The 24,711-nt window shown below is 30.4% G+C and overlaps 2 protein-coding genes and 1 non-coding gene across 7 annotated transcripts in view; 2 read left to right on the forward strand and 1 right to left on the reverse strand.

The window, feature by feature from the left end:
- The window catches only part of LOC127063237 (xaa-Pro aminopeptidase ApepP), a 33,749-nt gene that overhangs the window by 1,219 nt on the left and 7,819 nt on the right, over positions 1–24,711 (forward strand). For 2 of the 5 annotated variants that reach the window (XM_050992694.1, XM_050992695.1), the window contains exon 2: positions 200–302. In XM_050992694.1, the coding sequence (XP_050848651.1) occupies positions 200–302 (103 nt within the window). Of the gene's footprint in view, positions 1–199; positions 303–16,391; positions 16,567–24,711 lie in introns of those variants that run through there. The other 3 variants (XM_050992693.1, XM_050992698.1, XM_050992697.1) reach the window with 2 other exon arrangements.
- On the forward strand, positions 6,747–6,819 carry Trnaa-agc (transfer RNA alanine (anticodon AGC)). Its single transcript has one exon. It is a non-coding gene; the product is annotated as a tRNA-Ala (tRNA).
- On the reverse strand, positions 21,598–24,155 carry LOC127063245 (juvenile hormone esterase-like). The gene is made up of 9 exons (XM_050992724.1): positions 23,961–24,155; positions 23,582–23,870; positions 23,340–23,525; positions 23,080–23,279; positions 22,718–22,886; positions 22,450–22,616; positions 22,237–22,381; positions 22,017–22,149; positions 21,598–21,947 (listed from the first exon to the last, which is right to left on the reverse strand). Exons 1-9 carry the CDS (start codon positions 24,153–24,155, stop codon positions 21,779–21,781), a joined length of 1,653 nt encoding a protein of 550 aa, XP_050848681.1. The 3' UTR covers positions 21,598–21,778.

Below are 24,711 nucleotides of genomic sequence, written 5' to 3' on the forward strand. Positions count from 1 at the left end.
TTTTCTCCTCTTTTTTCGTTCTTTTTTTGTCTTTTTTTTCCCGATCTTTCTTTTTCCTTTTCTTTTTCTTTTTTTTTTTCTTTCCTCGGTTTCTTCTCCATTTTTCATTGGTTCTTCTTCATTCTTTTTTATTATTTTTTTTTTTATTTTTTTATTTATTTATTTTTTTTTTTCGTTGACCTTTGTTCTTTTTTCGAAGAAGTCTACAAAATCAATCTGCAAAATTTCTAAACATTTTTATACACGGATTCTAATCGTCATGAAGATAATACTGATAACTATCTTACTGGCTTGTAGCTTCGGTAAGTGTCTTTCTTTTTTTTTTTGCTTAGAATAATTAACTTAGTATTAATTTTTATATCTTAATTAACAAAAAATTAAATGAGATATAATTTTTTTCGTCTGTCTTTTCCTTTCATTTCACGAGTATCCATAGAAAAATAAAGCAATTTTTATTTTTCATGAATTAAGAAGGACTTAACACATTTCGAAAAGGTAGCCAAAAATATTTCCTCGTAAATCGTCGTATTAATTACTGCCAAGCTAAATTTAGCTTCCAATTAAAATTTCCCCGGTGGTGGTACGGCGGCTGTGTGTTTTTTCATGTATGGAAAAAGAAAAAAAAATTAAAAAAAAAAGATAAAACGCAAAAAAAGAAATTTACGAAAAAAAAAGAAAGAGAAAAAAAAGGGGGAGGAAGGACGAATGGAACGTCGTTAACGAGAAAGGCGCTTTGAAATCTTTCATAATTAACGACGCTTTCCGTTTTCCATCGGTACTTTTTATTTAGAAATGAAATTTCCGCTTTACCTTGTTTGTCGTTGAAGAAATTTTTTTTTCATAAAAAATAAGAAAATAAAAACAAAAAATTTCATAACAAAATAAGTACATATGACATGTTGTTCTTTGCTTTTTTTTGTAATATCTTTCTTGTAAAAAATACTTTTCGCATGTTCCAAAAATAATAACAATAGTGATAATAATGGTAATAATAATATTTTAAAAAAATCTATTTGACACATAAATCTATAAATCTATCTAGACAAGAAGATAAAAAATAAACGATTACCTGTCATCCTACAAACGACGATATATCCAAATGTCAAAGACAAAAATTGATTAAAACCCTGCCAATCGGATATCGAACTATTACAAAGATTAAACGATTCGATTCGCCGAATGGAAGTTTCTGTCTCTGTATCAAACGAACGATCAAAAAAATTCTTCGTATTCGAAACAATTCTGTTTCAATTTTCTAATCGTAACAGTAATTTTTACATATAATAATTACAATTTCGTTGACTGGCTATCATCGTTAATAAAAACCTTTTTAACAAGGTGATTGGAATCAGAGAAAAAATTGCAATTTTTGTTAAATATATTTATTCAATAGGAATATACACGTATGTCCATGCATACATGCATACGTACGTATTGATCGTATAGATTGTTTCATTAATTTATCTAATATTTTCGTTATCGAGCACTTTTTTAACGAGTAAGGAAAATAAAAATATGAAACCCGTAAGAAAAATTGCATTTTCTTTTTTTATAAATTAATTAACTCAGTTGGGAATATACGCATATATATATATATATATACACATATACGTATGTGCATACAAAGATTAAAAGCGAATATCGATATAAAGGATTCTATTTCGAAGCGAAAAGTGATGGAGATACGTCTGAGTTTATTGGCACACGATCGACGGAAACGGAAGTCCATGCTCTCTCGCAAAAATAAACAGAAGTGGTCGATGCGCGGCTCGATGAAGTTTCACGATTCGTGGCTCGTTTCGAGCGGAAACGAAAGAGAAGAAAAAAGAAATTGGCGCGGAAAATCAAACGGTTGGTAAACGTGGTCGATAAAATTCGTTCGGTAACATAAACGATTTCTCTCTCTCCCTCTCTCTCTCTCTCTCTTTTTTTCTCTATCTTCTTTTTTTTTAGCAACACGATGGCAGTATCGAGTGAGTGATAAAGAGAGGAAGAGAGAGAAAACAAATCAAAAGAGGATTTATTTACGAGCTAGCATTTTCGGGAGAAAAAAAAAGAGAGAAAGAGAGAGAGAGAGAGAAAAAAAAGTGTTCGTATATACACGCGCTATTTGAAAAATTGATCAGAGTGATTATTTAGTCAGTTGCTTTAATCGTTGCTGTTTTTCGTCGATCATGATCATTCATGAGTAATGAAAAATTTCATCCCTCGTCTATCTCTTTTGACACTGATTCTCGTTCAACCGTTCAAAATAAAAGGAAAAGACAAAAAAGAAAACGGTTAAATGCGGAGTTTCGACTGAATTACGAATATTTAATATTACTTAAATTACTTTATACGCTATTCACAATCTCAAAGACTCGACTCGTATATTTGTTGATCAATTAATTTCCCTTTGAATGAAATCACGCGAATTATTTCCAAACGAAATTTCTTTGAAGCCGACGTTTGCTCGAAATTTATTCGTCATATCGTTTTGAAAATTATGATAACAGGATAAAATATGTATATGCGTATATAGGTACATACATCCATACAATATATATATGTATATATGTATGTATGTATGTATGTACGTATGTATGTGTATACATATATATCTTAAAGAGAACACTTCAAAACATACAACGCAACTTCACATTCGATTTGACCATTAACCGGAAGTTATTACCGAGTTAAGTTCAATGTTACATCCTCCTTTACGGTTACGGCCTGATATCTCCTCTCTTCCTGCAGCCCTCGGTCGTGTTGATGAATCGCTACGACGAGATTGTTGCTATTTTGCAGCCTCCATATTCGTTTAACGACCAATACCCACCTACGTTCTCTTACATAACTTTTATTTTTAAAGGGGAGAAACAAAGGAAAAGAGAAATTTAAGCAACAAATAAAATAAAATACAATAAAATAAAAAAACATTTATTATTTATTTGTCAAATGTAAAACTCTAGAATAAAATCGATCGAGAAAGTTACACAAGGAAGGAAACAAAAAAAAACGAAACAATTCATTTCATTTCACCAAGTAAATATTTCATATAGATTATTATTTTCGAGAAGCTCAAGCAAAGAAACATTTCTTGGGATAAGTTTTAAAAACGGAACGTGACAATATGCTAATTCCATGAATACGTCTCTCCTTTCCTTTCTTTTTCTCTCTTCGATTCATCCACTTTTCCAAGACAGCTGAGTCACTTCATATCTTTCATACAAAACGACGAATTCTATGAATTCTCTAACTCTATACTTCATAATGTATTAATAGTGTTACCTTACACAAAATTCTTTTGTTATAATAATAATTATTTCATTCAAATTTCGTTAAATATTCATTCATATACGCACTTTATTGATCTAACATATACAACAACAAAAAACTCGTTTCGATTCAGCAATGGAAGTCTTCGGAGTGTTAGATAAAAATTAGTTGCGTCTTTTTCTCATTTTTTTTTTTTTTTTTTTTTTTTTTTTTTTTATAAGCGTATATGCTAATACATATAATAATCTTTTCATATCTTCTATGTTTTTTTTTCCTGATTTACTATTATTATTATTATTATTATTATTATTATCATCCTCATCTCGAAAAGTAATTTATCTTCATAAAACATTTTCCTTCCGACAAAATATAAAAACTCCTACAAAGTATAAAGCTAATTTAAATTATAATTTATATTTCACTTTTCCTAACACATTTCATTCCAACGAATTTAACATTGTTGATATTCCTGTTGAAATACATTTCTCAACGTAAACAAAGGAGTTATGGTATCACGAATTACATAGACTACGTAAGTAGTGCACAAAGTAAAAACATATTGTGTTCCAAGTAAAATACACGAGGAAGAGAATGAGAAAGAGAGAGAGAGAGAACTAGAGAACAAATAGGAACTTATCTAACCTATTCCTATATATACATTACATACATTATACTCTTTACATCACGAAACACGGACACGTACATATATACCTACATAAGTACATACATGCACACATAGATCGTTGAATTAATAACGACGTCGTGGTGCATATCGTAAGTTCCTTTCATATCTTTCATACATAGGAAGAAGCACATAATTAAGGGGAAGCATTTATTCATATCCGGAGTACTACCAAATGAAATGGATTCTCTACGAATGACGTCCCGTTAATATGGCGAGAGAACTCCCAACTATTTTCTGATATATCGTATTTGTCAAATTTTATTGTATTTCATATTCAGAATTTACGTGTTCCGATCGATTCAATGAAGCATGATATTCCTTCAATTTATTTCTTCTATTTATTACAGTAATTTATCATTTTTTATTATCATACGAAAAAATTAAAAGTATAATTATAAATCTTGGAGATAAAAAAAGAGGAATGAAAAGAAATGTAAGAAAATTACGATATTTCTTATTGCAGAATTTACATTTCCAATAAAATGCGATCAGATACGATATTTCATTTATTTCTTATATTACGGTTTAGCTTTTCTATTAGATATTATATTGAAAAAGAAACAAGAAAAATAAATAAAACGAGATATAATTATGGATGATCGAGTTAAAAAAATATATATATATGGAACGAGTAGTAGTATAGCAGTCGGATTGGTAAAATATAAACGGAAGAATTTCTGGCTTCAATCCTCTCGTGTGAGATTTTCTTCGTGCAAGCACGTGGAAAGAGATAGAACATGGGATTCAGGTTGTTACTATAAATAAAATCGACTTTGCGAACGTGCCGGCGCTTCGAGTTTATTCCCGCAGGCGTTTCGTGTGAAGCGTCGCGACGCCAGCGTCGTTGTCATCGTTGTCGTCGTCGTCGTCGTCGTCGTCGGCGGCGAGTTAGATCGAGTATGCACTCAACTATTTCGCTTCGTCAAACATAAATTCGACCGAGTTTAACTAAGAAAGTCATTGAACCCGCTACTAAAAATTTGACCATAACCTAAAATTTATTAACTTTGTTATTAATTTTTTTCATTTTAATGAACCACGACATATCCCATATTTTAGTATGTTTCTTGTACTTTTTCGAGCTTTTGATTTTACGTAATCGAATTTATATATGTCGTTACGATCACAAGTTGAGAAAAAGGATGAAAGTTATTTCGAACCGATACTATTAATGGCGACGATAATAACAGCTCTATTTATAAATATATTCAAAGAAATTGTTGGAGGTGGAAGATCAGTCGTCAGAGTCAAAACATTTCTAGTCTATTCGATGACTATGTAAAAGAAATTCCATGAATATTTTTAGGTTAGGTCAATGTCAATCTTTTTAGTCTGACATCACAACTATCTATATATATACACACACATAATATAAGATATCTAATCGATCTATTAGACTATCGTAAGAAATTATCGATTCTTATTATTAATTATCATTCTTATTTTATCGAAAAAGAAAAGAAAAACGAATTAAATCTATTAAAAAATCTACAGATACATAAATCTCCTCTAGATCTATTTTTATCTATCTTATTTTATTCTCTATCTTTTGATCTATTTTATGTATATATATATAATTACAATTTTCAACATGGAACACATGAAAATCATTTAAATATACGTATTAGTATACACAGAAATATAGAAAAAAAAAAGAAAGAAAAAGAGAGAGAGAAAAACAAAAAGAATGAAAGATAAAAAGAAAGACAGAGAGAGAAAGAAAGAGTATTGGTAGGAAGCGTCGATAGGGTAGGAAATGAGAGGGTTGAAAAGACCAACCAGCGTGTTAACCGACAATATCGGAAAATAAGAGCAAACCGCAAGCAGGGCCGCAGCTACTGAAGGTAGTCTCACGAATGGTTACGAAAACTTCCGAAGGAAGTAAAGAAAAATCGAAAGTGTTTAAACCGTCACGTTGAGCCCCGAAGAAAGAGAGAGTGAGGCCTTATGTTAATGAATGGCAAATTATCGGAAAAGAGACCGCCTGAAGTAACAGGCTTCCATGAGGTTATGGAGGTCGACAGGACCTCTGCCCCTCTACCTTCCAACTCTATCTTTCTCTCTCTCTCTCTCTCTAACTCTCTCTCTAACTTCTCACTCTCTTTATCTCACTCGATCTCTGACACGATTCCTTATTAGTACTAGAATTCTCGAATTAAGATGAAAATCAATAAATTACAATGAATTTGAAGTAACGATCACGTTTGAAAATTTGACAGCCATTTTTGTATCATTTCAACGTCATAAAAAAAAAAACAATATGAAGGATTTAACAAAAGCTACGATAAGTTCGATGAAATAAAAGTCATACGCTTGAAAATATTTAATAAGCTCGGATTTAAAATATTAATCGATATTTCAAATATCGAAGATGCGGCCCTGTTCGAGTACTCGACTCCTCTCTTTCATCTTTTATTTTACTATATAGCTTGATGTATAAGCTTATATGTGTATTTATATATGTATTTAAACGTAACGTGTATGTATTCTTAGTAACCAATCAATCGAGTATTGTAAATGATAGGAAAGTGGATGTAATTTATCTTAATTTTGATACGATTGAAATGAACCTTTGATGTTTTATACTGCATGGAAGAAATTTTGAGGTTAAGACTATTTAATTATAGGAATATTATTTTTTATAATAGTAATTAAAAGAATTAAGACGATATTTTAATCGATATATTATATAATGAAAAAAAATATAATAAGAAAAGAAAAAGAAAAGCCCAATAAAACAGTGCATTAAATAGAGTTGAAGTTGCAACCGTGTAGTCGATAAAAATGTCGTCCTTAAACAACAGGGGGCGTAGCTCAGGTGGTAGAGCGCTCGCTTAGCATGCGAGAGGTACCAGGATCGATACCTGGCGCCTCCAGATTGATTTTTTTCCTGCCTATTTAATTTAATCATACATTCACTTTAAATCAAATCATTCATTAATCGAAGAAAAAAATTCAATCGATATCTTTTTATTAATATTGTCCAAAATTAATTTATTGAGACGAATAGAAAAAAAGAAAGAAAGAAAAGAAAAGAAATCATCGCTAGAATGAAAAAGTTCTTTCTAAAAAGTAACTAAACTCCTTTAGATAAGAAAAGTTGTATCTTTATCTTTTTTAGACTTCTGATTGAATATTAATTAGAATTTACTTTAATCGATACTTTTTTTTCCTTTTCTTATCTTTTTGTTTTAAATTAATCTCATAGATCAATTATAAAAGATGGTATACATTCTTAAATAATAATAAACTCTTCAAGTATGACGAAGATAATCTAATAAAAAAGTTAGTGGAACCGGTTGGAATAGAAATAACATGGTCACGAGCATCTTCGTCCATTCCCATATATGTGTACACGGACACACATACAAACACACAAACACAAATATATACATCACGCACATAGACACATACACATAGACAACGAATATCGAGACAGAGTAGTAGACAGGTATAGCGTTTAGAGACATTCACCACGCTGCCCTAAGCTCGCTTAGCTCTTCGACGACCTCCTCGGTTATCCTGTTTCCCGCTTGATTCTAAACTACGATTTACCAACAACCGTCGGATAAACTAGAACTGATTTGCGCATCGCGCTTTCTCTCTAATCCGCCTCCTAATCACACGAATCTAGGGACACCGACCAATCGCAGAAGAGAAGATGGCGATTGGTCTCTCCTGCACGTATACGCCTCTTCTATCCTTTCATCCTTTTCATCATCTAAACAACATCTATTCTAATTCTTCATCATCTATCTATATATATTTCAAAACAAACTCCTTCAAAATCGACCCAATAAATTGAATTAAACAAGAAGATTATTCAAATTAGGTATAATTAATAATGATAATCATTATTTAATTATCAGTTTGTAATAGAACACGTATTAGAACGCGTATATTTAGAAATAGTTAATAATTAAATATGAATAATATGTATTAAGAAAGGCGATTATGAATTAGGTATAAGTTATGATAAACGTTATTGATTATATCATTGAGTATTAATACGTAATAAAAATATTAGAATCGCATGCGTAAGCGTACTTATATTTAGAAATAATAGTTATATACGAATAATGTGTGTGTTTAAAATTTAAATGAAGTTTTGTAGATATATCATTGAACAGAAATGATTACCATAGAAGTAATAAAAAGGGAACGATTTAGACGACAAATTTCTCATAAATTTGTTCGAATTAGTATAGTATAATAGTCTAAATTTTTTTCAAATATCATAGCATCCTGTCGATTTTCTGTGATCCTGATTTCTACCCTGCTCAACATTCTCAACAACATTGTTCGAACACATAGGAATATTCACATATAAGTGAATCATATTCGAGCTTAGAAACTGTTTAGATATACTACTGCATTAAAAAATAATAACAAAAAAAAAGATACTAATAAGATTATAATATAATTACGTATTATTTTATTACAAATAATTCGTAATTCTATTGATCGAAATTTAATAAAAATAAAAATGTTAAAAATTCTGTTTAGAAGCATTATCGCATTAAGAATAAGAACCAAAATCTAAATAGATGATATATATAAAATCACAATATTTATTTTATTAAAAATAATACTAACTAATAATCGAAATTAAATAAAAATATGATCTTATAGAAAATGTGTTTAGAAACTTCTTATTACATTAAGAATAATAACAATAAGATATATATGATAGATAAACTCATAATATTATTTAATGAGAAATAATTTTTATTCTAACGAGATCTAGATAATATAAAAATAAGGTCGATTAGTGTTTTTAATATAATATATATATATATATATATATATATATATATATATATATATATCTTTTCTTTCGATTGGTCGGACATACATTGGTCGTACTAACATTTCACTCATATAACGATCGATGCACCGTATTGCAGTTAGTCGAAGGGTATAAATGACCTCGACTATTGGACGACCCTATTTAACAAGGTCACGACCGAAGAAGCAGCTGCACATGTACATACAAATACATACACGCGTACATTTACACACATATAGGCCTACAACCGTCAACCCCTCCGTTTGCGTGTTCTCCTGTTGCGTCGCATGTTTTTTCTTTGTTCAACGTTACAGATTTTAGCAGCCATTATTACGGACTTCGCATGACAAACGTGCCTGGAATGCACGAAGATCGTTCAAACTCTATAACCTTCCTTTTCACTCGAGACACATGTCTATATATAAATACTATGAAAAATTAATTATACATTTTTATTAAAACAAAATAAATATTAAACATTAACACACACGACGATGCACGAATACTCGCACATACATCAATCTGCATTTATTTATAAGTTAGAAATGATTTTTCATTCGGTTTATTAAATTATTTATTGTCATGTTTTTCTTATACTATATATATTATTATATATATTGTTTAATATACGTCTATGATAGATATATATATTTCTTTTTTATTTACATATAAAAAAAATAATATTTATCTAATAAAATTGTCTCTGCTATATCCATATATGAGAAATCTATGTGATGTATGCCATGTGTGAACATATATCAACATGAGACCAATGTTAGAGCACGTGATAGCTATATCGACTAAAAGACACGACGCATGTTATGCAACCCTAATAATGCGTGTGTGAATATGGTGACGTAATATGCGTGCCACACGCGCATTTAGAGCATGTCGTCGCGACAACTGCGTGATTCCTCTTCGAGTTCATATGTGACGCCTATTCGATACGTATATATATATATGTGTGTATGTAGGTATGTATGTATGTATGTATGTATGTATGTATGTATGCACTTAATATGTATGCATGTATCTATGTACATAGATACTTGCTATATATTAGAATGATGCCGTAATATGAATCGTTTTAGAAACTAGACGCATAGATTTTAGTATTTCTATTATTCTATAGATATAATTAATATATACATATATATATGTATTTATATGTTTTATATATTCTTATTATTATTATATATATATATATTCTTATTTTAAAGTACATATATGATATATCATTAAAATATTTGTAATAAATAGAAGAGCAGAAAGTATATGAAATAGGCGGATGAAAATAAAATATTAAAATATATGCAATTGAGTTGATATTTTTGTATAATTGATTAGAATTACATAAATAAGTATTTACATATCGTTGATTTGAACGATCGAACGATAAGAAAATATTACAATTCAAATAATTAAACGAAAATAAGCTTATCACTTAATCGATTAACTTAACCAAGAAAAATAAAATATAAAGAAAAAAAAGAATTCAAATAAAACAAAGATCACCGAACGTTCGCTAACAAATAGAAATTACAAGTAAAATGTTAGGTTACATTGAAGCATCAAGTAAAATTTTAGTACAAGATTGAAACAAATTGTAGTTAATAACGATATCAAAACTACAACAAAAAAGAAAACAATTAAAAAGATGAATAAAAAAGATCATTTAATGCGTATGTATGCGTATATATAATAGAAAATAAATCCTGCGTATCCTGTAAGATATCAATACGATATCAGTGTGAAATCGGAGGATGGATATCACATTTTGTTTATGCGTTCCTTGCACAGTTGGACCGCAGTCAGGCTTCAGCCTCGGCCTAAAAAGGAGTAAAGGAGGAGTCTGAAGGAGTGTAGAGTTGAAATCATGCTTCCCCGATAACCGACGTTCGTGCAATAGTGCGTGAGTCGACTTGTCGAATGAGAAATCCTTCTCTAACACATGTTCGCAATGTTCTGGCATATGGCTTCCCTCTTCTCTCTCTCTCTCTCTCTCTCTCTCTCGTTCTTGTAGTACTCCATCTCTCTATATCTATCTCCTTCCTTTCTTTCTTATTCACAATGGTAAACCCATATACTACTTCTGCGTGCGTAAAGAGATCCCTCGGGCCCTTCGAACACTACCTATGGGGGCTGATGCCTTGGTATGGCCACGCATCGTCCCTCAGGCCCTTTATTCTTCGATGTCCTTCAGTCTCGAGCTCACGAAATGCAACAGATACGTAATGTATGCGAGCGTGCTGGTATACGTAGGATAGAAACCCATGTACACACAACATACATACATATTCTACCTAACACATTATATTTGAAGAATATTATAAAAGATATATATATTTCCATGATTATTTTTTATTAATTATAAAAGGTAATTATACATTTCGATAGTAAAAAAATTCGATAAGAATTGTGGAAATACCAATAATCTCAAATATTCGTAATAAGTACGTAAGTGCGTAGGAAGTTGAAAAGTGAGGTTATAAGTATTGAATTTATCAATCGTCTTCTGATAAAATCGTAGATAATGATAAGCATGATTTTTATCGATTATACATACATATATGTACATATAAAAGTCTAGAGATTATTTTAATCGTCTGAAAGCAAGAATTACTCTTACCTAACTTTAACTTTACACTTTGTGATGTAATAATAATCAAATTTTATCGCTAAAAATAATATCATCACTTCAAACAGATTATTATTAAGCCGAATATATATATTTATATATTCTTTGTTTATATACACACATATATATTTCTAATCGTTTTCATGAATATAATTAATGGATTGATTATCGCAAATTGGATTATCGTGGATATATAAAATGGAAGACATTCAATAGAAGAAAACGAAAGGTATCTATGTATGTATGTATATATATATCGTTTCGATTTAACTGTGGGGCATCAAAGCTATAATACTCCCACGCTTCGACCTCCTTCACCTGATAAAATCCTGGCAAAAATTCTCCTTCTCTATTGTTCCATCGCAATTAATGCGCCTATCGCGTGCTTCCTCTCATCTCTCTCTTTCTTTCTCTTTCTTTCCTTCTTTCTTTCTTTCTTTCTTTCTTTCTCTCTTTCTTTCTTTCTTTCTTTCTTTCTTTTTTTCTTTCTTTCTTTCTTTCTGTCTTCCTTTGTTTCTCATTCCAATGTTACCTCTACATTCCTGTCTCCCTGCTACATCGTGCTGTCACTTATCCAATATCCTGTAAACAAAAAATGGTCATTGTCATCGAAGACTGGATAAGTTCAAGGTTGAAAATGAAAATCTTCTCGATCTTATTTTATTTTATATATATATATATATATATATATATATATATATAATAGTTTTGTTATATATGTATATATATAATAAATGATTGAATTATTTTATTCTCTTTTAATAAATAAAAAAAATGATATCTATCTCTCTCATCATTCAGTTATGATAATTCTTATAAATTATTTTTATTCAAATCGTTATACAATTGTTAACTTGGTTGATCGTGTATTATTTCATTTATTATACGGCACGATTTTTCTCGTATAAATTTTCTCAATATTTGTTATTGAAGATACGTGTAAAAAGAAAGAAAAAAAAAAAAGATTTATGTATTATAGCTTGTTTAAAAAGTTCAAGGTTATGTCTTGCTTTTCTCTTTTCCTTTTTTTTTTTTAAATCATAAAGTTTCATTGATTAACTCCTTTTTTATTTTGCAATAAAAGATCGCTCGTCGTTTTGTTTGAATTTTTTTTGTCCGATGATTTAAACAAATAAAACATTTTATTTTGTGTACTAATTGTAATAATTGTAATAATACGTATTCTAATAATTAATATATATTTCGAGTTGAATATTCCTTTATAAAGAAGTTTATACGGGAACAAGTTAAATCGATTTTAATGTCAGTACGGCGAATTGTAATTTGATTAACGAGCCATTGTGGTTTACTTTTTTTTAATACAAAATGTCACGAAAGGTATCAGGTTACCATGCGAGTAGTTGAATTCCGTTTACAAATGTAACTCTACTTCCTCTTTTTCACGAATCTCCGTGTTCGATATGTTTCCCATTCTGTTTTCCTGTAGATTTGTAAACTGTTTGGGTATTTATTTACAACGATACCGCATTCCTATCGTTTTTCCTTGGATACGATAATAAAGAAATAAAGAGAACGATAATGAGAATAATTAACGAAACATAATTGCTAATAATTTATTCTCGCATGGTATACATTATATAATAAAAATCATTGAAAGAATTTATTATTTATTGTCAAATAATTATATGATATAGATATAAGATACATAACTTTTTTTTTTAATGTTTATTACTTTCTAAAATTTATCAATTGTTGTAATTCATAATTTCGATTTTTTTTATATTTTATCTCGATCTTTTTCTTATTTTTTTTACAGAAATCTTTAACTTTGTTTTTTATTAACGGGAAGATAATTTTTATATTGGATTAATAGATAATATTTAATTGTTAGTTTGTATTATAGAACTAATAAAAATGTATCTATGACGAGGTTAGTTTACGGACGATTATACGAATATGACGAAATAATGAATCTGACTGATTAATGAATGTGACGACTAAATTTAAAAAATTATTTCATCGCAATGCAAATTCATTAAAAAATTCATTTCGTAGATTTCCTTATCGTTTGAATTAATTCATTACTCGATAAGCACACGTCTATTAGCTTGAGAATCTTTATACAATCCGAAACAAAAAAGTAATTAACCTAAAAAGTCTCAAAATAAAGTAATTGATTTTTAAAAGGAAACTTAGAAACTTTTGACCCACACTATATTATAATATAAACTAGGATATCAAGATATACTACATTCATTGAAAGTTCTCAATATGATTAAAATTCTGTAGGGTTGCTATAGTCAACTTTTTATAGACAAACTCGCTTTCAGTGTTAGATGACTATAGTCATCTAATCATTTTTGGTAAAGAAATGAATTAAATGGATACTATAAAAATATGGTCGTAAGAAACTATTAAAAGTTAAACGACACAAATAACTAACTTACTTTGCTCTTCTAATTTCCTAATACTCGAGTATCTTGTCTATTCTAAATCATTTCTTTCAGTTTAATAGTTTCGCGTTTTACCGTCTTCATTGCTGTTCTCCCATAACAGAGAACTCGCAATTCCCTTTAATCGAAGTGACGAAGCATGTTAGAAAACACGATCGAACTTCTAATTCGATGAACTCTATCGAAAAGGAACTCCTGCTATGTTGATACTCCTCTAATATCGAAGTAACGTTCTTGAGCCAGCTCCTTACATCGCTTTAATCTCTTTGATATTATTTAATCTGAGTGAATGCATTGAATCTTTCTAAATCTCTAATAAAACTTCCTATATATATATATATATATATATATATATATATATATATGTTTTTTCAAAGTTACAAAATAAATACTTTGAATTATAAATAAATTAAATAATTGCAATATTAGTCAAACAAAAGTTGTTGTAATTACGAAATTAGAATATTGTAAAAATATTGTGTACGTGTGTGTGTAAATAGGATGAGCCAAAAGTACCTTAATTTTACAATATGATTAAAAGAAATTAATCTAAGATTCTTGAAGAGAGTAATTGCTACTTAAAATCGTTTAGAAACTTTTATCGCCGATCGTGTATAATATCTTAATGATATGAAGAAATAAAAAATAAGTACATCGAATGATAAATAAGTTAAATGATTGTAATATTAATAAATAATAATATAAATAATTAGAATTATATATAAAAAATTAAAATATTTTGTGCATGTGTATATATACATATATATATATATATATACACACATATGTAATTTGTAATATTCTAAACATTTTTTAAATAAAAAAGGAACAAAGGAAAAATTAATTAGAATTAGGAAATTAGAATATTATAAAAATGTACATGCATATACATACTGAGATTTAAAATATAAAAATTATATATTTTCCTTTTATATCGCTAATACTCACACAAGCGGTTGGTACGACATTGAGCATAGAGTTAAAATGAATATATATATATATATATATATATATATATATATATATATATTTATATATATTTATATATGTATACGTGTGTACATATATGTGTATATATATCTACATATGTTATTTTATATATATATATATTTATATATATATGTTATTTTATATATATATAAAATAACAAAGTATGTAATGTAACAGGATAATAGCGGGCGTTGGAACGTATCGTAGCAAGCGAAACGTGTTCAAAATAAAAACGAAAAGAAAAGATTAAATTCTGACTAAACATGATAAAAAGAAATAATTAAAATGTATAATATAAATGACGAACGTCTTATACACTTTATAAGAATGGGTTACACTCGACAAAGAAAGAATGTAATCGTCTTAAAATAAAGAAATAGGTAAAAGGAGAGCACAATGTGTCGGTTGGTCGTTCGATTCGTTGTGATACTTTTTTTCTGTTTTTCTTGTTTCTTTTTTTATCTTTTTCTTTCTCTCTCTCTCTCTCTTCTTTTTTTTATTTCGGGGGTTGAATAAAATCGTTACGAAAGAGAGAACATTAGTTAAAGTCTATCGAAAACCGATGAAGGGAAGAAGGAGGTTTATCGCGGAACGATACCTCCTGAATAGGAACGCAGAAACAACAGTTGGGAAAATATTTTAACTTATATAATCATTTGAACTCTTCCCAACGATCTCTCTTATCTTATCTTATAGAAATAAATCTTAATTCTAAACTAATTCGGAATGTGTTTTTATACATATACATATAGGTTGTGTGCATACTTACGTATCAAATGCATATCAGAATTACACTTCAAACGAATATTTTTTGAAGAATTGTCTTCATATTAAAACAATATAAAAATATAAACTCTAGCTAAAACATCGAATCAATCAATCAGTTTATTTTATCATTTGTTTAATTAACCTAGATCAACGAACTTTATCGAAAAAATTAAATATTATAAATTATTGTCGAGATACACTGTCGTAATAATTACAATTGTTTTGATTACATAATACAATTGTCCTAATGATTATAAAAGTAAAAATAAGTAAATTATGCAATGACCTAATCATGCGAATTAGAAAATAAATTTACTTCTTTTGAATTTTTCACTTAGACGATGCTATCATAACAATCGGTTCAATTGTATAATCAAACGTTTTTATCAAGATACTATATTAAGAAAAATATAAAAGAAATAGGTATAATACGATAAGCATTGATTTAATTGTTGGAATTACCTAGTAAATTAACTTTTTTTAATTTTTCACTTATACTCTACTTTCGTAATTACCGACTCAATTACATAAAATAACATTTTTATCAAGATTTCATATTAAACAAAATGATAAAAAGGAGTATTCGATTAAAGTATTCCAATTTCCAAGCAACATATTTATAATTATTCAAATAAGTAAAGATATACGGGAGTTTCGTGGAAGCATCGAAATCTTTCTAAGAATGATAAATACCTTTTAAGAGGTATTTCATTGGTATACGTTCGATAGCCAATAAACTGGAGTGTTCGGTGATCGGGAATAGGAATTCCTGATTGGTTAGCGGAACCGGCCAGTATGTAGGAGTTAGAGGTTCCGTCTTCCATTGTCACAGGGAGAGAGTCCGTGAAAGCGAGGAGTCCCATGATGAATCTTCTGATGAATCTTCCGATGCAACCGAATATGAGGGAGAGAAGAGGAAGAGTAATAGAGAAAACACGTGAAATCAATAAATCGAAGTACTGGAGTGGCCAGAACCGATGGAAACTCGACCGGAAATGGAACAGGATATCATCAGGATCGTCGGGTGAACCAATCACTTCCTTATCGTTTTCCAATAGCGTATAACTGTTGTACGAGAGAAGGAGAGAGAGGTAGAGAGAAAGAGAGAAAGAGAGAGGAAGAAAGTGAAAGAGAGAGACAAAGATAGAGGACAACTCAAAGAATAGACAAAACCGATTCTCTTTTCTTCGTTTCAACCTATCCTATATTTTCCTCGAAGGTGTCGAAGATTAGACGAGAAGACTGGCACGCTTTGTATTTATTGGAAAACGAGGGCGGTTTGGTAGCAGGGTAACACGAGACTACAGGGGCTGAATTTCAACCCCTGCGAAGGTCACGTTTCCTCGGATATGCCCTAGTAAATGTAACACTATAACATAGTCATCATCGACCGGATTCACGTGTACAAACTCTCTCCCTTTCTCACGAATTTATATGTTCGTGCGACAGATGTTGTTTTCTTAAAATCATTCACCCATTCGATCAGCTGTCATATCAAATTGAATGAACTTTGACTCTTTTATTATGCACGAATTAATTTACTCAAAGTGCTTAAAGATTCGTGAAAATCATTAGAACCGTATCGGCTTTGATGTATTTTTTTTTTAACTACCCTTTCATACGTAAATAGTAGAGAACATGAGTAAAACATGATATTCGTATAATCGATAAACCAGAGAGCGCAAAGTAAAAATAGAAAGAGAGAGAGAGAGGGAGAGGGAGAAAGAGGAGTGAGAGAAAGAGAGACAAAGAGAGAGTTGTAGTGCGCAACTCGAGTCGAAACAACCCCAGAGAGGAGTAACTCGAAGGGGGTTAGATTACTCCAAGCTAGTATGTTCTCCTGGCAGGGTGGCGCGCATCGGCGACGCTTCATCCCTCGAAAGGAGTCCGTAGAAGAGGGTTGCACGCGTCTTTCTCATACGATCATCTCCAGCTACGACTCGATCCTTCGAAGCTTCTCATCAGGATTGCTTTCGACTCCTCGTGAATCGAGCACTTAAGCAAGTTGCCATCTCATCGAGGACAGGATTCTATGGCATTCGAGTTGGTCACGTAACACTACCCTACCCTACCTCCTTCTCCCCATTTAACCACCCACCAAACCACCCTCCGTTCGAATCCATAAAAACGAACGGAAGGGTGATTGAGAGAGGACTTACGTTTCTTTTTTATCGGCTCTCGTGAAGCAACGCTTGCGCGCCAGCATTATTGGCAAAAGGGGGTGAAAAGGAAAGAGGAAGAGAGTAGAAGTTATATTTTCTCTTTGTTTTTGTTTCCATTTGAAACGTTCGAACGCACATTCATTGTGCTGGCATCGATCTCTCTTGACAATTCAAGTTATTCTAATAAAAAATATATATATATTTATTTATTTATTCATTCACTCAATATATATGCATATATACAGAATAAATTTTTTAAATTGAGATTAGCCGGAGATAACGAAAGATATCCGAAAATAGTTCCATTCGAAGAGAACAAAGATATCTAAAGAAGTTAAACAAGATCGCATACAAAATCTCGGACAAGACCGCAGATCAATCCCTAGACAAAATCCCAAACAAAATCTCAGTTTAAATCCCTGATAAAATCACAGATAAAACAATAGTCGTAACTGCAGGCAAACGTAAACTCAATCTGACCGAGTCAAGCCGATCTGAGACAGACCAAGTTGTGTCAAGCTAAGTCAAGCCGAGATTAGCCGAGTAGAGTCGAATCGATCCAACTGAGCTAAACCAAGTTTAGCCGAACTGACCGAATTTAATCCTTGCTGAATCTTTTCTGCTTGCAGATTCGATCTTATTCAGACTTATTCGATCCTATTCGATCTTATTAGATCCTATTTATCCTATTCGTTCTATTTAGTCTTATTCGAACCAATTAGATCCTGTTTAGTTCAATTCGGTCCTATTGGCTTCTTCTCGATTCTATTTATTTCTTTGTGATCCTTTAAGATGTTTTTCAATTCTATTCGATTCTATTGGAATCTGAATAATATGGAAGATAAACTAAATAGCATATCTTACTTCACCAGCATATCTTTACTATATTTCTTTACAATGTACTGTTTTGCATATTTTCCTCAAATATACACATCCACTTTTGCCTTTCATCGATTACGAACTATAGAAATGAAATGAGGAGTCATTATCCAAGCTATACAGCGTAATATGAATAAAATAATAGATACATACATACGTATATATATATATATATATATACCTATGTACTTATGTATATAATAATAAGTTTGAAGTACATATTCTTTCGTTGAGAATATTATTGAAATCTATTACTGGAGTGATTTCGAATTAATTTAAATAAAAGAATAAAATAATGATATATAAAGCAGTATATGCATTTTAATTCGAATAAGTTGCTACGTTTATTCTGTAAGTTTTTTCTAAACAAGGATAAAATCTACCCTGACACACAACCCTCTAGCAACCCTCCAGTCAATTCTACTATCCGGATGTTTTGGTTTACTTGCCAGCATCTATCCACTCAACCGTATTCGCTTGCTCTTTCAACTCGTCGAATCGAGAAGCTGTATGCAAATATGATATAAATATACATACATACATACACACACACATATGTATCTCGTATCTTTCATTGATTTTAATAGAATGTTACTTTATAGAAAGATAAATAAGAAAAATTATGTTATTATCTAAATTATGTTGATTATCTAAAATATTATATTAATTCTAATCAAAAAGATAATTAGATATGAATAATAAATAAAAAATATTAATATAAAGATAAATATAAATATAAATGAAAAATATAAATTACATATAAAAACAAAATAATTTCATCACCATAAAACTTTATAACATCCCTTAAAATATACACAAATAAGTTCCTAATCTCCTGTTAGAGAAAGCCTCGAGCCATTCTAAATCAAAGACGACCCTATGATCGTCTAATATAATCCCCTGATATTTAAGCAAAGATCTGACTCACCCCCGAAATTTGTCCAACTCTTGTCTAACTTCCTCGTTCTTATGACAGCCTGTTAGAACATTCCGCGTTTTGGCCTCCGAAGACGAGACTCATAAATTTGACGGACCGAACGAGTCTCCTTCGACAGCTACCAATTTTCAGACAATCGATATATATATATATATATATATATATATATATATATATATATATACATATTCGAATCAGAGTAAATGTATCTCGATGCTGAATGAAGGAGAAACAGTAAAGAGAGAAAGAGAGAAAGAGAGACAGAGAAAGAGAGAGAACTTGGTCCAGAAGATTGCTGAGAGATTTAAACTTCTTGCTCGTTCATGTTACCCTAGTAACAAGATACTGAAAATCATCTCGTGACCTGTACTAACTGTTATGAGAAGACAGAGACACGACATCTTTTATATCCTAATGACCTGCATTTTAAATTGACTTTGTTTCTTATACACACACACACATCATACACATATATATATGAGATACTCTATATCAAACTATACCGAAGAAAATAATTAAGATTGTCTTTATAATCTGTTGTGATGTAATTGATGAACATAGGCTGTTCGAAGGAATCACTAACTAACTGATTATGTGGAACCTTAACAGCATATTGTTAGTTTAACGTGATTAGAAATTAGAGTACACTTTTGCAATTAGATAAAACTTGGAATTTCAAGTGAGAGATAACGAAAATCAATGGCTGATTAAATTAATCAAATCGGAAATGTTGAAAGACGAGAAAGAGACCTACTGATCTGTTATGCTATCTCACTCAACAGATTATGAACATCATCTCAAGTCGTGATCCACTCCTACGATAATTTCATCATCTCTTTCTCTCTCTCTCTCTCTCTCTCTCTCTCTCTCTCTCTCTCTCTCTCTCTCTCTCTCTCTCTCTCTCTCTTTCCGTTTCTTCCTAGTCCTTCCCTTTCTGTTTCTTTTAGACAATGCTAAATGACTTTAAATTCCATCGTATAATATTTCCTATCCTTCCTTCCGAATCAATATAAAATTATCTAACATTTACAAATATTATTATCATAAGTATCTAAAAATTATTTAAATATCGTATCGTATACATATAATTAAAAAAAGAAATATATTAAAAAATAATTAGATAATACTATTAGATGAACGTAATAATACTATCAAAATTCTTTAAACATATAAATATAAATAAAGAAGTCTGTCTTTTCGTCAATAAAAGCTAATTAAACAGATACGATCTTACTAACAATTCGCATTCAGTAAACCTAACATATACTATATATATACATATATGTGTTTACCGTAAGCAATGTTTTTGCAACCTACTCGCTCTCTTAGCAGCCTGATCAATAGGAAGCACAAAAGTGAGTGGTGAATAAATGCTAGACCGATAACAGTCACGTAATAGCAACAAAGAGAACGAATTTCACTTACACTTTCATTACGTTCTATCTTTCAGAGCTTCTTCTCTTTCTAATATTCCCATTCTCTTTCTCTTTCTATCTGTTTCATTTCTCTTTCTTTTTCTCTTTCTATCTCATTCATTTTTCTTTCTCTTTCTATCTTTCACAATTTCTTTCTCTTTCTATCTCATTCATTTATCTTTTTCTTTCTATCTCATTCATTTTTCTTTCTCTTTCTATCTTTCACAATTTCCTTCTCTTTCCATATTACTAAATTTTTTTTCCTCCTTATCTAATTCTATTTATTCATTTCATGTAAATTATTGATTTCTCATTCAAGTTATATTGAACCAATATAACAAAAATTATGAATGAATGCAAAATTTTAACGGGAGTGATTAAAGTCACAAATGAGATACTGATGATAGTTATGTGATGATTGTCGATGAATTAACTATAATCTTTTTTCTCCATTTCTATTCCGAATAGTTCAAATGATATAAATCGTTCTAAAAATCATATCATTGTAAATTATTTCATTAGAACGTCGATCAATTAAACGATGTCTATGGAAACGACGTGAGAAAGAAAGAAAAGTAACGATATAGTAGACTATAGTGGACGCCATTATTAGATATACAACAATTTTATTCTCCATCGAAAATTTATCTTCTTGCCTCTCATACGGATTATTAGTTTATTTATTTCTTTCGAAAAATTGTCGAAAAAAATCAATTTTTTATGTATATATTATACTTAATGACTACATTGTGCAATAAAAGAAATATTATAATATATAGATAAATTTCCAAAATAACAAATGTATACCGATATTTTTAGAATATCTATATGTATGCATTGTGATTACGCATTCATAGCATTTTTATACATTTCTGCCCAGAATGGAACTCTTTCTCCTAATAAATGTCTGTCCATATTCAAATCTTGATTGATATGAATATATTTACATATTTCTCTATTTTTTGGTTCCCAATTGATGGTAATGTCTTCGTCTAACTTAGTAGTTGGATTTCTAAAAAATATAACAAGTAATTAGATTATTAGAAAATTAATATTTCGTATTAATGAATTAATTACTTACCCATCTTTCGCAAAGTTTGTCCACAATTTAGTCATAATCCGCGTCATTTTCTCCTGGGATGAACCGGGCTTAGGTAAATTATTGAAAAAGTTCGAATAAAATAGGTAAACTAATTCATCCCCATGGGCTACGCCTAAAAATTTATACATATGATTTGGTATGATGTATTTTACTTTGAAATAATTTAGAAAAATTCACAACTTGTTTAATTATTATATACCCTTTTCAGAATTTGCTACATTTTTCATGAAACCAACTGGACTTTCGTATTCGAATAAGTATTGATAAACTGATGCTGTATTTCTATGAGTAATAAAATTTAAAGAGAATGCCGTTCCAGTGGTGAAGTAAGCATCGGTTAACATCTAAAATGCAAGAAATGTTATCGAACAATTTTCACTTTTAAAAATAATTCAAATCAATATGTAATTACCTGTGTGAATTCTTCTTCGGTATTTTTGGATATATCTTTGCCGTGAAGATAAAATTCCTTCATAGATTCAGCTAATTGTTTTCTTTGAACAGGATCGGTTATGTTTATATCATTAGGTAGAACATCTTCGAGTTGTCCGTTCAAATATTCAGCCTTTGACAACAATGCTGAATATAAAAATCAAATATCGGTAAAATTTATTTTGTCAGAAATGTTTCGTCATAAATTTACGATATATTAATGAGGATAATATTTATTATGTACATACCTTCTGCCATGAAAGCAGATTCATTTAGTGTAACACCACCCATAATCGGTACATTAGTAATTTTGCCAGTTTTCAAAAGAGTCCAGGGATCACTCGTTAAGAACACGTCCTGACCAAAATCATATTCCACTGCTGGCACAAAAGCGTATGAAAGTCCATTCATCGTATTCTATGATATGGAAAAATACACGAATTGAAATTACAAATTAGAAGATTATGCATCTCGTCTATTTCCGGTCACGATCACGATAAAACAGATTTCAAATGAACATAAAAATACATATTTTTTCTTTCGTTTATTACGACCTTTTTAATTTACCTTTCATAACAATACGAATTTTAATTAACAATAAAATAATTACAATATCCTTCATCATCTCCATGGATGCTGTAACTAAATCTTTTCCCGAAAATTCAGCGAGTTTGTTGACCAATTCACCAGTATCCTGAGTACGAATTCCTAGTGTCTCGCCCAATTTGAAAGCCATTTCTTTGGGTTGATATTGTAGTGCCCATGGATTTAATATTGATCCACTTTGTTCGATGACATTGTTGAACAATCCTGAATATAAAGAAATTTTTGTTGGCTTTTTATCTTTCGATTATGATATTAGAACGTTACCTTCTGACATCGGTGATAGCATGTGATATTGGACAGAGGCACCACCTGCATCCTCACCAAATATAGTGACTCTATTTGGAGATCCTCCAAAGTAATGTATGTTATCTTTAACCCACATTAATGCCATCACTTGATCCTTCATACCAGCATTTCCAGGAGCATGTTCATCTCCAGTGTTTAAGAAACCTAATGATTAGGAAACATATCTTATCCGTTTCTTCGTCGTTATGAAATATATTTACCAATAGCACCAAGTCTATAGTTGAAAGTAACAACAACGACATCTTGTTCAACGAGAAAGTCTGGCCCATAAAAGTCAGAGTTTCCAAATCCTGAATTCCAGTTACCACCATGAATCCATACCATTACAGCTTTATTAGCATCCTTATTCATTTCTGGAGTATAAACGTTAAGATAGAGGCAGTCCTCGTCACCTACAACAGTTTGTTGCACCATACAAAATAATGGACAGAACGAACGATGCTTCGTAGCATCGTAGACACCTTCCCAAGGATCAGCAGGCTCCGACATCTTTAACATACAATTTTGTTCAATTGTTTTTAACGTTTAAAACTTGATCGATGATTTCTTTAGCTTATTTTTTCTTTTTTATTTCATTACCCTAAATTTATCGACTCCAACATTAGGCTTTGCATAAGGTATTCCTTTAAAACTATAATATGGCTTATTATGCCATACTGTCTGCAATTTTAGACCTTTCAATATACCCTGAGGAATTTCCACTTGAATTTCTTCCTCAGCAGTAACCCAGACAAACGCCACTAAAGCAGATAGCACCAACTTAATCAACCACATGTTGACTGTCTGAGATAATCCTGCCTGTTGGCTGGATGTTTATAGCTTCTGTCTGGCATCAGTAGCCATTAAAAAAAAAAAAAAAAAATAAAACAAAAAAAGAAAAAGAGAAAAACGAGCAAATTAACCATACTACATGACATTGCACAATCAGAAGCGTGCATCGGCCGCGTAATAACACGCTACGCGTTTTATCTAACAGAGGAACAATATTGAATCAAAAGTGATTTTTTTTTTCTTTAAAAACTCTCTCGTGATCTATCTAAATTACGATGTGAATTGTTAGAATAAATTACGAGCGTCGGATTTCCTGACTTACTGCTCCGGGCATACATCTTCCTGAATAATTCGTTTGCAAATTCGATTCTTCCGGCTTTTTAAACTCAATTTTTGTTTTTCCTCTCCCTCTCTCTCTCTCTTTCTCTCTCTCTCTCTCTCTCTCTCTCTCTCTCTCTCTCTCTCTCTCTCTCTCTTTCTTTTCTTCTCCTCGAAGAAAAAACAAACTTTCAAAATTAAAAGTTCGAACTCTCGAAAGTTGATAATTTTTCCATTACAA

The sequence above is a fragment of the Vespula vulgaris genome, chromosome 4 (genome assembly GCF_905475345.1).
Source record: "Vespula vulgaris chromosome 4, iyVesVulg1.1, whole genome shotgun sequence".
In the NCBI taxonomy this organism is placed as follows: domain Eukaryota; kingdom Metazoa; phylum Arthropoda; class Insecta; order Hymenoptera; family Vespidae; genus Vespula; species Vespula vulgaris.

Bases quoted from the DNA above. Each gene is read 5' to 3' on its own strand.
- LOC127063245 (XM_050992724.1), bottom strand. From the start codon at position 24,155: ATGTGGTTGATTAAGTTGGTGCTATCTGCTTTAGTGGCGTTTGTCTGG. The intron at 22,887-23,079 runs GTAATTATTTTA...TCCATATCATAG, and splicing joins TGGAGATGATGAAGGATATT to AATACGATGAATGGACTTTC. The intron at 22,382-22,449 runs GTAATTACATAT...CTTGCATTTTAG, and splicing joins CCGAAGAAGAATTCACACAG to ATGTTAACCGATGCTTACTT.